Genomic DNA, 11,156 nt, shown 5'->3' with positions numbered 1-11,156 from the left:
GTTTCTATTCGACTGGGAACGAACGATTATAGAAGATACTACTGGTTGCTAGTTGCAAAACTAGAATATCCGTTGTATCATCAAAATCATCAAAATGTAAAACGTCATTCATTTATTAGATCATAGTGGTTGTTAGTCATCCTTCTTCCAGGTTGGTTGGTGCATCGTATGCCGTATTTGAAAGCTTGTGGAATCATGGTCTAGTTTGTTGTTAGTAATGCGGTTACAATATACCTAATCCCAAAATTTAATATTTGTCATGATGTGACTGCCTAATCTATAAGATCTTTCGTGGAAGTCACATCATTGTCCATACTGACTCATTGTATGGTGAAACCAACAATATAATACTTAGCACTTAGGGGGAACATATTTTGGCTGAGGATGGAATAGTATATTTAATGTGTAAAGGTATGGGTTACGCAAGGCTGAGCCACGCCATGTTTACTGAGTGGATTGACTGTTCCGGCGTACATCATTGTCGGCCTTCTCTACGTGTTAACTGTTGGATATCAAATTTTATAGAAATTATATGCTCCGCTTCAAAGGTCGTATGGTTAGGAACCATTTCCAATACAAGCTCATTTGTTCAATTGTATATGAGCACAATCTTATCAACTTGAAATTATCTACGAACCACTCATAGATATAAGCCGTGTAGAAAGCACTTATTACACGTATACCGAATTAACCCACAGTGGCAAAGACTCTTCTTATCTGTGTAAAAAATATTGTATGAGGCTGTTACAGTTTTGGTTTCAGTTTGGAAAGGACAGGGGGCTAGGTGACTTGTTTTAGTGACGGTAATGGTGGTCTTTCAGTTGATCCGGCTTTTTTTTGCAAGGGTAGGCATATGGAGCTTCAATCACATGTTGAGATAATGAATTTCATTCGTTCATGATTCGATGCGAAGTTTGATAATCATCTGACAAGTGATTTTTTCTGAGCTTGTGAACTTTATTAGAATGTCCTCACAAATTCTCAGTTTTGAAAACCAAGGAAAATTAGGACATATGGGATACAAATTTATCACTAAGTAGTTTGAAAACTGTAATGATTTCGCCCTTGGTTCTTCCGTATGGCAGTGGGAATAGGCTTAGCTTAGTTAGTCGTGCATCATATGGGAGCTTTACTATTCAGGGAATCAGCCTAATTGCGATGCTTTGGACCCTTTACAACAGCTCACTGCCTTGTTTTATGTAAGCGGTGGCTGCTTGTATGCAGTGCTTGAGTTTATGACACGCAAATAATGTGTATAGGTATGGTCAAATTGGTTCTTTGTGGTGTGGTCCGGTGAAGTCCACGTGATTTTGTGAATGCGTTTGTTTGGGAATATAGTGCCGCCTATGACTAGTTTATTGGAGGCACATAGGTTTGCAAAAGTCTCACCATTTTCGCCCCTTTCTCCCAGTCCACGTCGTCTCATGACGTCTTTGTATCCGGTGTTGTCCATTCCAACCTTGGTATTTAAATCTCCCATCAGAATGGTCAGGTCCTTTGTTGGGCACTTCTTGACGATCGACTGTAGCCTATCGTAGAATCGGTCTTTAACGTCTACATCTTAGTCGTTGGTCGGTGCATAGCATTGGATGACGTTCATTGTATTGCCCTCTCTCTTTGTTTTGAAGGAGGCTTTGATGATCCTTGGTCCATGAGATTCCCATCCTATAAGTGCATTTTGTGCTTGTTTGGATAGCATCAATGCATTTCCTTTTCTTCTTCATGACTGGAGTATAACGGAAGCTCCCCTGAAGATAGTTGTTGATGTTCAACCTGGTTCAAATGCGTTTCGCTGACTTCAAGCACCTCCCGGTTGTATTTTTTCATTTCTGCAGCAATTTGGAAGACTTCCGGTCTCCCACATTGTCGGACGTTTCATGTGCCTATTAAATTGTTGCCCTGGTTGTTAGAAGGTGCATCGGTCTCATGACCTCCGAAGGAACTCAGCTTTCATCATGAGACGTCATAATTATTCCTTCAATTTCCAGGGCAGAATTTTAAATGGTTTGAATAATTTTTTCTGGTTAGCGTTTTTTTAGCGAGTTAGGTTTCTACGGGATGAGGTCACTAGCCCCATGCCCAACCCTCCTCCTTTACCTGGACTTGGGACCAGCAGTAGCCCCCGGAGGATCTACAGGCGGAGTTAGACAGTAATTTGCATCTGGATTATATACGAGATTTTTTTGATTAAATTCTTGCATTAACACAGCGTTGTAGACTAAATTTGTATAGGTCCAAAAATAGTTTAAGTCAAGTACGTAGCATTTCCTGAAGAACAATCTAAACTAAATCTGAGGGTGAAGGAAAGTTATGGTTCAGACTCACAGTAAATTCCTAGCGTTCGTGTCCTTTGTTTGATTATGGAACTCAGCATATGGAAATTAAGCAGGCAGTGGTCAAGCAAACAAAAAGTTCTAGTGGACAGATCCTGACGGAATATAGTTGATAGTTATTAGGCAGAAAGATGAGTTCACAATCGACAGTTAATCTTGCCTCTCTTATATAAGTGGATAGGTTACAAACAGGTGTGCGTTCGTGTTGCCCTGTGGCTATACTTACGAGTGGTTGATGTTTTAACAGACATATTACTCAGGAGCATTTATATGCTGCTAATGATTGTTAAAGGACCACGATAGCCGATTATAATCGTAGATGACTGATTAGCCCTATCGGTCGAACTAACTATTTAACTTTAAATACTAGTCAACATTGACATGAAGCAACGAATGATCACAGTAATTGATGAACATATGCGACAATATAAATGAAAAAGAATAGGTAAAGAATGCAATAATAGAGATTATAGTGATGAGGCCCGTTATTGAAAGTCTTCCTCACTAGTGTAGGTCATCAACGTTGATGATCTGCAATCTGTGCCATTTAAATCAAACAATCACCCGTACTCTTTGTTGGCGTCCAACTAGGAAGCCTTTTATCCACACTAATAAACTTCCTCCGACCCCGATATTACTTAACTTAGATAGCAGCCGGTTGTGAGGAACTTTGTCAAAAGCTTTCTGAAGTCAATGTATGCTACTTCTTTAGGTAACTTTTGGTCTTTAAGAGCACACCAATTTTCACGGGCTATTGATATGTTAGTGAGACAAGAATAACCTGCTATAAAGCCATGCTGCTATCTAGAAAGAATCTGGTTTTCGTTGAAATAACTCAATAACTCCTTTCGAATAGTCTTTCTAGAATTTTAACAACCACTCTGATAAAGCTTAGGGGTCCATTGTTCCCAGAACTTACTACGGCGTTCTTCCAGTCTTTTGGTAATTGACTCCGGGTTACAGATAGGCTGAAACTTATGCTTAATGGATTCGCGACGAAATTTGCTAGTTCATTTGGTAACCCAGGATGCATTTCAGCGGGTCCTAGTGAATGAAGGCTAGCGGCTTTACCGTCGTTGTTGGTTGGGCCATTAGAACCTAGAAGTTGGGAAACTCCAGTTTTGGCTTATCGAAGGGAGGCTGAATAACGGAATGAGCTTTTCAGATTAACGACAAACTTATCAATAAGCTTTACCTGGTCCTGAAGCTTTCCTTCTCTTATTGCCTTTGTGCAAATGTTTCTTATCTGTTTGCATTGTCTGCATGCGCCGTCGTTACCAGTTCGTTTGTATTCTGCCAAGCAGTGCCTTTTGCGGCTTAGCAAAACGAAGAGTGAGGTTCTTGATGACTGTAGCTTGCTTTTAAGTTCTGGGGACCATTTGTGGAATGGATTGCCTTGTAGCACAGATGATCGTGTGTAGTAAGAAATCCCAATGAGCATCCACATCAAGTTGAGCGTTAACTTCCCAGTCCACCTGCTGCAGATTGTCCTATAAAGCTGACACATCCACAAATGGTTTATTGGCTATATAAATGAAATTTCGCCTGATAAAGGTTTCTTTTATTCTAGTTGCAACCACTTGAAGCGTGCTAACAAAATCTTGGAAATTGATGATTGTACCGGACTAATTTGTTGTGTTTGTTGAAATAGCCAACTAAGCAAACGTGTCATTCCTACACACAGGTATGAAGTTGTCCGTCGCTCTTGTTGTTGTTTTCCTTGTTTTCGCTGCGTCAGAGGTCACTGAGGAAGATGATGTACTTGTATTAAATAAAAAGAACTTTGATGACGTTATCAAGACCAATAAGTTTGTTTTGGTTGAGTTCTGTGAGTTGGCACATTTCACTTGATTGATTCATTTAGATGCTCCTTGGTGTGGTCACTGTAAGGCTCTTGCCCCAGAATACAGTGAAGCAGCCAAAAAATTAAAGGAAAAAGGTTCGCTAATCAAACTTGCTAAAGTGGATGCTACCGTCGAAGAAGAACTTGCTTTCAAACATGGTGTCAAGGGATATCCGACTTTAAAGTTCTTCCGAAACGAACAACCTATCGATTTTGGGGGTGAAAGAGACTCCGATGCAATCGTAAACTGGTGCTTAAGAAAATCCAAACCTTCCGTGGAATATATTGATTCATTAGATAGTTGTAAACAATTTATCGACAAGGCTAACATTGCCATATTGGGATTTATCAAGGTAACTGAAAGGTTGTTGAGCTTACTCTTCAGGATACGGACTCGTTAGATTTGGCAGATTTCGAAAAAGTGGCCGACGAGTTAGATGATGCTGATTTTGCAATAGCTAATTCCAGTGAGATTTTGACTGAGTATGGTATCACGCAGACTCCAAAAATTGTTCTGTTTAAAAATGTAAGTTCACTTCTAATGACTTACCATTTGCAGTTCGACGAAAATCGTGTTGAATATACAGGAGGAACGCTTGAAAATCTAAAGCATTTCATACAGGTGGAAAGTGTCCCTCTTGTGTCAGAATTCTCCCAGAAAACCGCTGGAGTTGTTTTCGGAAGTCCAATTCAGAAACACATCGTCTTCTTCCTCTCAAAATCAACAGACCACTCGGATCTCGTTGATAAACTGACAGAAGTTGCAAGACAATTCAAAGGCAAGGTAATTATTTGTAGGAATCACTTTATGGATCCTTCGTAGCAATGCTGAGAATGTTTTACAAAAAACATTCAGTGTATCAGGAAACTTTTTTTCAAGTGTAGACGCAATAACAAACTTTTAGGCCTTAAGAGTTTTGTTATCTGATGTTTTAATACTCCAGCACCTGAATGTCCTAATCCATATCCATCAACCCGTACTAACTGATAATGCCTCTAGAATGCAGTGTCGAATCACCTAATTTTGAAAGTCTTCGTCTTAAGCAGGTACATGTAGGTAAAGGCGCTTCTAAATCAGGTAAACAGGTTACGCACAAATTAATATCCAATTATCGATTCTCAATCCGTTATTATTTGTTTAGGTTTAGCGGCAGGCATAACTCCATTTATTTTTGCAGTAATGAAGTTCTGGCCGTCCATGTCTCATGTCATGCAATTTATCACCGTATGTACAAAATCCCAAATAGTACAGATTCCCAAAACTTTAGCAAAGTTTTATGCCCTGGGGTAGTTTTTAAATCGCAAGTGTTCTTGACTTCAGTATGGTCCAGACTATACATTCTGTTTAGTACCTTTACCACAAGTATCCTAATATAAGTAGTAGTGGCATTATTCAGTCTTTTAATAAAACTTGACAGTGTTAGCGTATTTCACACTAGTAATCTTACTTAATGTTTATAGAGTACTATCGAGTGATTCAGTAATAAACAAATATACCCAGACTAAACTTCCCTAGTATCTGTAATGACTCATCATATGTTGGTCTACCAACGAGTTTGATAAAGACAACTCATTTGTTAAGGCTTGTATTATCAAGAACTTATTTCCATGAAATATTCATAGGTTGTTAGAAAGACAGGTTCCTGAGTGCTTTTAGGAAATTAGTGACGTCTATCTGAAAAGATAAGTTTTATCTCAGAAAAGCAAAATCCAGTACGATGGAACAGAGACTCTCACTTAACCAACTATTTTTATAAGCAAGGCGCGACGCTTACCACACTGGTTTGTTGTGGAGTCGTCATTGAATTGTACGTACTAGTCAGGAATCAGCTAATTATTGATCACGAAGTCCCCCTCGCTGGAGTCTCTAACTAGGGTTGACAGCGGGACTTGTAGATGACGAGTGTTCAGTTCCTAGTACCACAAGAAATTCTTTTTAGTGGATACGTTTTTCCACTACTTATTCAGAATGTTCATTTGAACCGATCACACAGTATAGCTATATTCTGCCTTAAGAGTTTAGAGGAGTAAGATCTCGCTTCTTTTGGTGACTACACCCATGTTTAAAGATCAGCCCGTTTAGTAATAAAAACTCAATACATCTCTGCTTCCTATAACTAATAAACTTTGGATTCTCACAATTACATAATCTTTCTTACTTTTAAAAACACCCAAGAGTGCTTGAGTATGAACGTGTATTGTTTTTTTCACTTTCTAGCTTCATGTGATATACGTCGACGTTGATGTCGAAAACAACTTACGTGTGTTGGAATTTTTCGGGCTTTCGAAAAATGATGCCCCGACTTACCGTATTATCGAACTTGGTGAAGAAACAACTAAATATAAACCAGATACTAACGATTACTCTGTTTCCGCAATGTCTGATTTCGTTCAAAGAACAATCGATGGGAAAGTCAAACCTTTCCTTATGAGTGAAGAAATACCATCAGACCAAACAGGTGCTGTTAAGGTTCTTGTTGGGAAAAATTATAACGATGTGGTTAAAGACAAATCAAAAGACGTGTTTGTCAAACTGTGTAAGTGCTTCGTTTCAGTAGATATGTTTCAAATCTTGATATTTACTAAATGATATGTTTTTTCCCAGTTTTCTCAATTTATTTGGTCATGAGTTCTTGAAATAATTTCCCGCAAAAGCTTCACCTACTTCAATACTCGTTGTCAACCTTCGTGTTACAAACTCAATAAGTACCATTCAAAAATACATTAGACTCGACTCACATCCTTATGTTTCGAGCTTCGTGTATCTTCCTTTATCTGTGTTTTTAGGCCTAAGTAAATAAACTGAAATATTATTTTTCAAAAATAGCGCACATGTCCTTAAAATACCCTGTACTTTAGAAGTAAATGAAACACCTATGTAACAACTGGACGGCTTTATTCAAATTTTTTTTGAAAACTTTTAGATGCTCCTTGGTGTGGTCATTGCAAGGCTCTTGCTCCAGTTTGGGATGAATTGGGTGAGACTTTCAAGAACTCAGATACGGTGATCGCAAAAATGGATGCTACGGTTAATGAAGTTGAAGATCTTAAAGTTACCAGTTTTCCAACTCTAAAGTTTTATCCAAAGAACTCGGAGGAGGTATGTAAATATTGACTTTAACAATCATTCAACAAATCACTTTCACGGTCAGTTCCGAATGACTTCTTTCCATTATAGCATAGCGTACTCCTTGTTGCATTTCTTCGTTAAGTCTTAATGCCGTAGATGGTGAGTCGAGAGCTGCAAAGAGTTTTGTTTTCTGAGGTATCTCGTATTTCAGTGTGATCATTTCTGGATAATAGTTCTGATGTATTCACTACACACATTCTGTTCCTTCAGTCGGTAGTTTTAAGATTTCGATTAGTTTCTTCTTTAGGACATTCCTTCGTTGTGTTCAGTGGATATACTGAAACGCTCGCCTCCACATGAAGTAATCTTTGATACTATTCAGAACGATGATGAAAAGTGTTCAATTAAACTATATAGCTCTGAAAACTCAATAACATCAAAAGCAGCTACCCGGACCTCGAATCTTCATTTCAAAATGTTAGTGTTATCGAACTGTGGATGTTTTTTCGAGAATCACGACACTCAAGTCTATCCCTGATAACAAGACGCTTTATAGATTATTACTAAATCTTTTTGATCTTTAGATCTCTGATTTCTATGATATACCAAGAGAAATAAAATAAGTGGTGTAACTCATCAATTAGGTACAGGTTTACATACTCTACTTCAAGCCAAACAGTGTATAAGCTGTGCTGATATTGCGTAACTACCGCCTATTGGCTGGAAGGTGAGTGCTTTAACTACTACACAGCTAAGCATTTTAAACAAATGTTACGGAAATCTTCCAGTCTTAATCAAACCGATCTCATTTAAAAGATAACCTTCTTAACTCCTTCATAATGATACGGAATCCTGATATTGTGATAAGCGTAAAACACTTGTAGAAATAAGAATTGTTTAAGTAATAGATTAATTAATACAAACACTTGACCTCATATCACATATTAACAAGGTGGACAGTAGTTCTTAAACATTAAACTAGTTATTTGTTTTAGGTCATCTTATCATAGAAAAACCTAGTTTTTCAAAAACGTTTCATCTACTTAATTAACTTCTATGTTATCATAGCTCGTACTAACTAAAAACTACTTCTCATTTTGAAATTCACAGGTTATTGATTATACAGGTGATAGATCATTTGAAGCCCTGAAAAAGTTCGTCGAATCTGGTGGTAAATCCAGTGAAGCAACTAAACAAGAAGATCAAATAAAGGATGAACTTTAAAGTTGCTTCCTAAAAAGGCTTTATTTTGCTTTTGTCCTCGTATCTCTTTTGCTCTGAAGATCTGTTTTCTCCATTTCTAATCAATAAACAATGAGCATTAGTTTCCTTTTTGTCCATTATTACTAGTTGTTTGTGAGCACACATTTGTTTTAATGGAGTGCTATTTGACAGTGCATTTCCATGAAAGTGTTTCTCGAGTTTTCTTTTTGTACCATCTTAATTGTTTTTTCTTTTTAAGCATTTTTTGAATTCTGCTAAATTAAACTTGTTGTATTTATTTGTAAATTCAACTTGTATAGTAAACATGGAAGGATTTATGCTATATTTAGTCTTCAGATATTCCAAGTGCTACGTTAACTCTTACTAAATAGTGTTAGGGTTAGGGCCATGCTCTCACATGGCCACGCGAATATATAGCCTTTGACAGGGAAGTCCTACTCATTGCCTTCTCGTCGATGGGGTGTTGTTTACGAAAGTGAGAGGACGAAAAGCGAATGTCTGGCGCTTTAACCGGGTTGGTGGACACGGAAAGTTCACCTAGGGGAGTTGGAAAAACGTGATTCCAAACCAATGGTGCACATGGGCTGGCTCTAGGATCCTGAGGGAACAAATGGCGTGTGAATCAATCGTTGGTCACCGGTTACCATGGGACTGCATCTCCTCACGATGCTCCACCGCCTTGTGGATTAGACCTTCAGGCTCCGGGTGTGGTCCCCTAAGAAAACCACCTGCTTCAGTTCGGGCACCTGAGCAGTATCACAGCCCTCACACAAATCAAATGAGATTTGAGGCGCATATTTATCTGGTGCTTCCTTGTACCAATATTTATGTGTTTAAATAAATTAACTAAATAGTGTAATTAAGGTGAATTGTGAACTCTTATTGTGGGTATTAATCCTCATTCCTCTAAAATCAGTAAATTGAGATCTCTATTTTAAAAGGATATACCCTTCATTGGTCATTCAATCAATAGTTTTTCAGTAGTTCCCGATTCCCTAGACGGTTAAAAATTGATGTTTCTTTCCTTGTATCATTGGTAGGACGACGGAGTCCTTGATTGAATTGCGTTGTGTTCCACTCAGATTGGCGTCGCTCAGTCGCATATAAGATGAGTTATGTGCATCGAAATATTTAAGACTAAAGACATTTGGTAGCACTGTGACTCATAAATATTCGTATAGACTGTTAGGTTTGAAGTTAATGAATCGTTGCGCATAAGCTGTTCATATATTAATTGGATACCTCCCGTAGGAGTATTTGGTAGTTTCTTAGTATCACCTCTCAAATACCAAAACCTCAAGTAACTTGATGTATTTCGCTGATGATATATATCAAGACCTCTTTTACACCCACTGAGGCGAAGTTCAAAATATAAGCTTCTAGATATTAGTTGATGTTAGTATCTTCGCGTGAATAATAGGAGAAATACTGTTAGGGATGTATACAATTAATACCAGATTCATAGAAACTTATTAGTCAAGGTTCCAGATGACAAGTGGAATAATTAAAAGTGATAGATGCACGGGAATCCGAAGTATCATTCAGTGTTATTTGTAGAATTAATTTCTAGACATTCCAGTAAACGGAGCGAAAGGGAGTCTAAACTCATGACTTCTGATAATGGAGGTCAAAACGATGTATCTCGCCATTGCAGTTAATTCAGAATATAAATGCAGGATGAAGTAAACAGCTCGAATATGATGTGAGGTGCGACGTAGAATGTTATTTATCTGTTTTGGGGACTCAACAGGGTACTCCAGGCTTGGCAGCATTTTCATTTCGAATACAGGTTCTTGCTAATACACAACAATTCTGCTCTCCGTCTTCAGGGAATTCGAATTCAAATAGGCTTTTGACAGTAAAGTTCATTCTTATTGACACCTCCAAATAATCGTCATTACATTTCATTGAAGGCATCCGCATCAAAAGACCCAATCTAAGTCGATGTTTCATAAATATATTTCTGTTTCCCACCCTTGTAACATTTATTACGTTTTAATTTGGTTCAGTCACGATTTAAAAAATTCCTGGTAGTATGATTTGGAGTATGTATTGTCCCTTTTCCAAACAGTCAGTACTATGGGTTTAGATTGTGAGTAGTTGATGAGAGTCTGAGAAATGAATGAATTTAACTACGCTTGTTGTTCATTTTTATTATTTATTTAAACACATAAATATTGGTACAAGGAAGCACCAGATAAATATGCGCCTCAAATCTCATTTGATTTGTGTGAGGGCTGTGATACTGCTCAGGTGCCCGAACTGAAGCAGGTGGTTTTCTTAGGGGACCACACCCGGAGCCTGAAGGTCTAATCCACAAGGCGGTGGAGCATCGTGAGGAGATGCAGTCCCATGGTAACCGGTGACCAACGATTGATTCACACGCCATTTGTTCCCTCAGGATCCTAGAGCCAGCCCATGTGCACCATTGGTTTGGAATCACGTTTTTCCAACTCCCCTAGGTGAACTTTCCGTGTCCACCAACCCGGTTAAAGCGCCAGACATTCGCTTTTCGTCCTCTCACTTTCGTAAACAACACCCCATCGACGAGAAGGCAATGAGTAGGACTTCCCTGTCAAAGGCTATATATTCGCGTGGCCATGTGAGAGCATTTGGAGGGGGAGAGCGGACTCTCCCCACTCTCGGCCGTACTAGGGCATTTGGAGGCAAAGTGCCCACATCATGA

At 38.5% G+C, this 11,156-nt stretch overlaps 1 protein-coding gene across 1 annotated transcript; it reads left to right on the top strand.

Annotated features, from left to right (window-relative positions):
• The first annotated feature begins 3,988 nt into the window (after positions 1 to 3,988).
• On the top strand, positions 3,989 to 8,793 carry Smp_056760 (protein disulfide-isomerase,putative). The gene is made up of 7 exons (XM_018790446.1): positions 3,989 to 4,161; positions 4,198 to 4,529; positions 4,562 to 4,702; positions 4,736 to 4,960; positions 6,395 to 6,713; positions 7,101 to 7,276; positions 8,357 to 8,793. Exons 1-7 carry the CDS (start codon positions 4,020 to 4,022, stop codon positions 8,468 to 8,470), a joined length of 1,449 nt encoding a protein of 482 aa, XP_018646261.1. The 5' UTR covers positions 3,989 to 4,019; the 3' UTR covers positions 8,471 to 8,793.
• Positions 8,794 to 11,156: the final 2,363 nt, after the last annotated feature.

This window comes from Schistosoma mansoni (genome assembly GCF_000237925.1).
Source record: "Schistosoma mansoni, WGS project CABG00000000 data, supercontig 0097, strain Puerto Rico, whole genome shotgun sequence".
NCBI classification, from domain to species: Eukaryota; Metazoa; Platyhelminthes; class Trematoda; order Strigeidida; family Schistosomatidae; genus Schistosoma; species Schistosoma mansoni.
The sequence above is the reverse complement of the archived record's forward strand: the minus strand, read 5'-3'. Positions and strand labels throughout refer to the sequence as shown.

Bases quoted from the DNA above. Each gene is read 5' to 3' on its own strand.
- Smp_056760 (XM_018790446.1), top strand. From the start codon at position 4,020: ATGAAGTTGTCCGTCGCTCTTGTTGTTGTTTTCCTTGTTTTCGCTGCG. The intron at 4,162-4,197 runs GTGAGTTGGCAC...TGATTCATTTAG, and splicing joins GTTTGTTTTGGTTGAGTTCT to ATGCTCCTTGGTGTGGTCAC. The intron at 4,530-4,561 runs GTAACTGAAAGG...CTTACTCTTCAG, and splicing joins CCATATTGGGATTTATCAAG to GATACGGACTCGTTAGATTT.